This window comes from Limulus polyphemus, unplaced genomic scaffold (genome assembly GCF_000517525.1).
Source record: "Limulus polyphemus unplaced genomic scaffold, Limulus_polyphemus-2.1.2 Scaffold541, whole genome shotgun sequence".
Taxonomy (NCBI): domain Eukaryota; kingdom Metazoa; phylum Arthropoda; class Merostomata; order Xiphosura; family Limulidae; genus Limulus; species Limulus polyphemus.
The window spans coordinates 135,141-135,982 of NW_013666151.1; the positions used below are offsets into that span (position 1 = coordinate 135,141).

General features: G+C 29.9%; 1 protein-coding gene across 2 annotated transcripts in view; it reads left to right on the top strand.

Moving 5' to 3' along the window:
* The window catches only part of LOC106458984 (malonyl-[acyl-carrier protein] O-methyltransferase-like), a 25,430-nt gene extending 24,890 nt beyond the window's left edge, over positions 1-540 (top strand). For both annotated transcript variants that reach the window (XM_013918549.2, XM_013918550.2), the window contains exon 5: positions 234-540. In XM_013918549.2, coding sequence (XP_013774003.2) covers positions 234-424 — 191 coding nt within the window. In that variant the 3' untranslated portion in view covers positions 425-540. The remainder of the gene's footprint in view (positions 1-233) is intronic.
* The last annotated feature ends 302 nt before the right edge of the window (positions 541-842 follow it).

Sequence of the window (842 nt, forward strand, 5' to 3'; positions counted from 1 at the left end):
TCTGCCTACAAGAAAATCTGTCACCAAAGTACACCAACATCCGAATATATATATGTATGTATGTATGTATGTTTTATACTAAGCAAAAAGTGTCTTATTTTTTTATTTCAACATTAATATTTCAACTATTGCTCTAGAAGTTGAATTTTTTCGTGACATGTTTAAAAAGTACTTTTCAGATTACCCTAATGTATCTACTAGATATAAATTTTTTATTATTTTTATACACTTAGGTGGTTTTATAGTATTTCCTGTTAGAACAGACTTGATGGATGATGGAAAATATGTTGGTGGAAATTTCACCACGGATCTTGGAATATTTGAGAAAGCTGGGATATTAAGAAATGTTCGAGAACCAAAGTTTTATGAAGGATATTTTAAAGGAATCGATTGTTTTACTTACATTATGAAAGTTTTGAAATAAACGAGGTACTGACCTTGAAATTACAAATTTTAAGATCTGAAGAATGTTATGCAGGATATCCAGTGAATGGGATTAGCAAGTGAAAAAACTAAAAAATAAACGCCATTTCCTACGTATTTGTGATTTTTATTATATTTTTACCAGGTAGTTTGAATAATTCTTCTTTTGGTATATCTAATATTTTGACTTCTGTTTTAATTTAAACTTAAAAAGAAAGACAATCCTTGTCTGCTAATTGTTGCTACAAAAGCTTGAGTAATGATGGCACAACTATCAAATAAGTCAATTTTAAACCAGACACGGGATATATATTTTTTTTCAGAACAAGCTAGTCTAAGTGGATTTTCTGCCGTGTTCAACAAATCTATGACAGCAACAGGTTGTCTCCTGCTGGATCAACGATATGTTTATGGGCCTA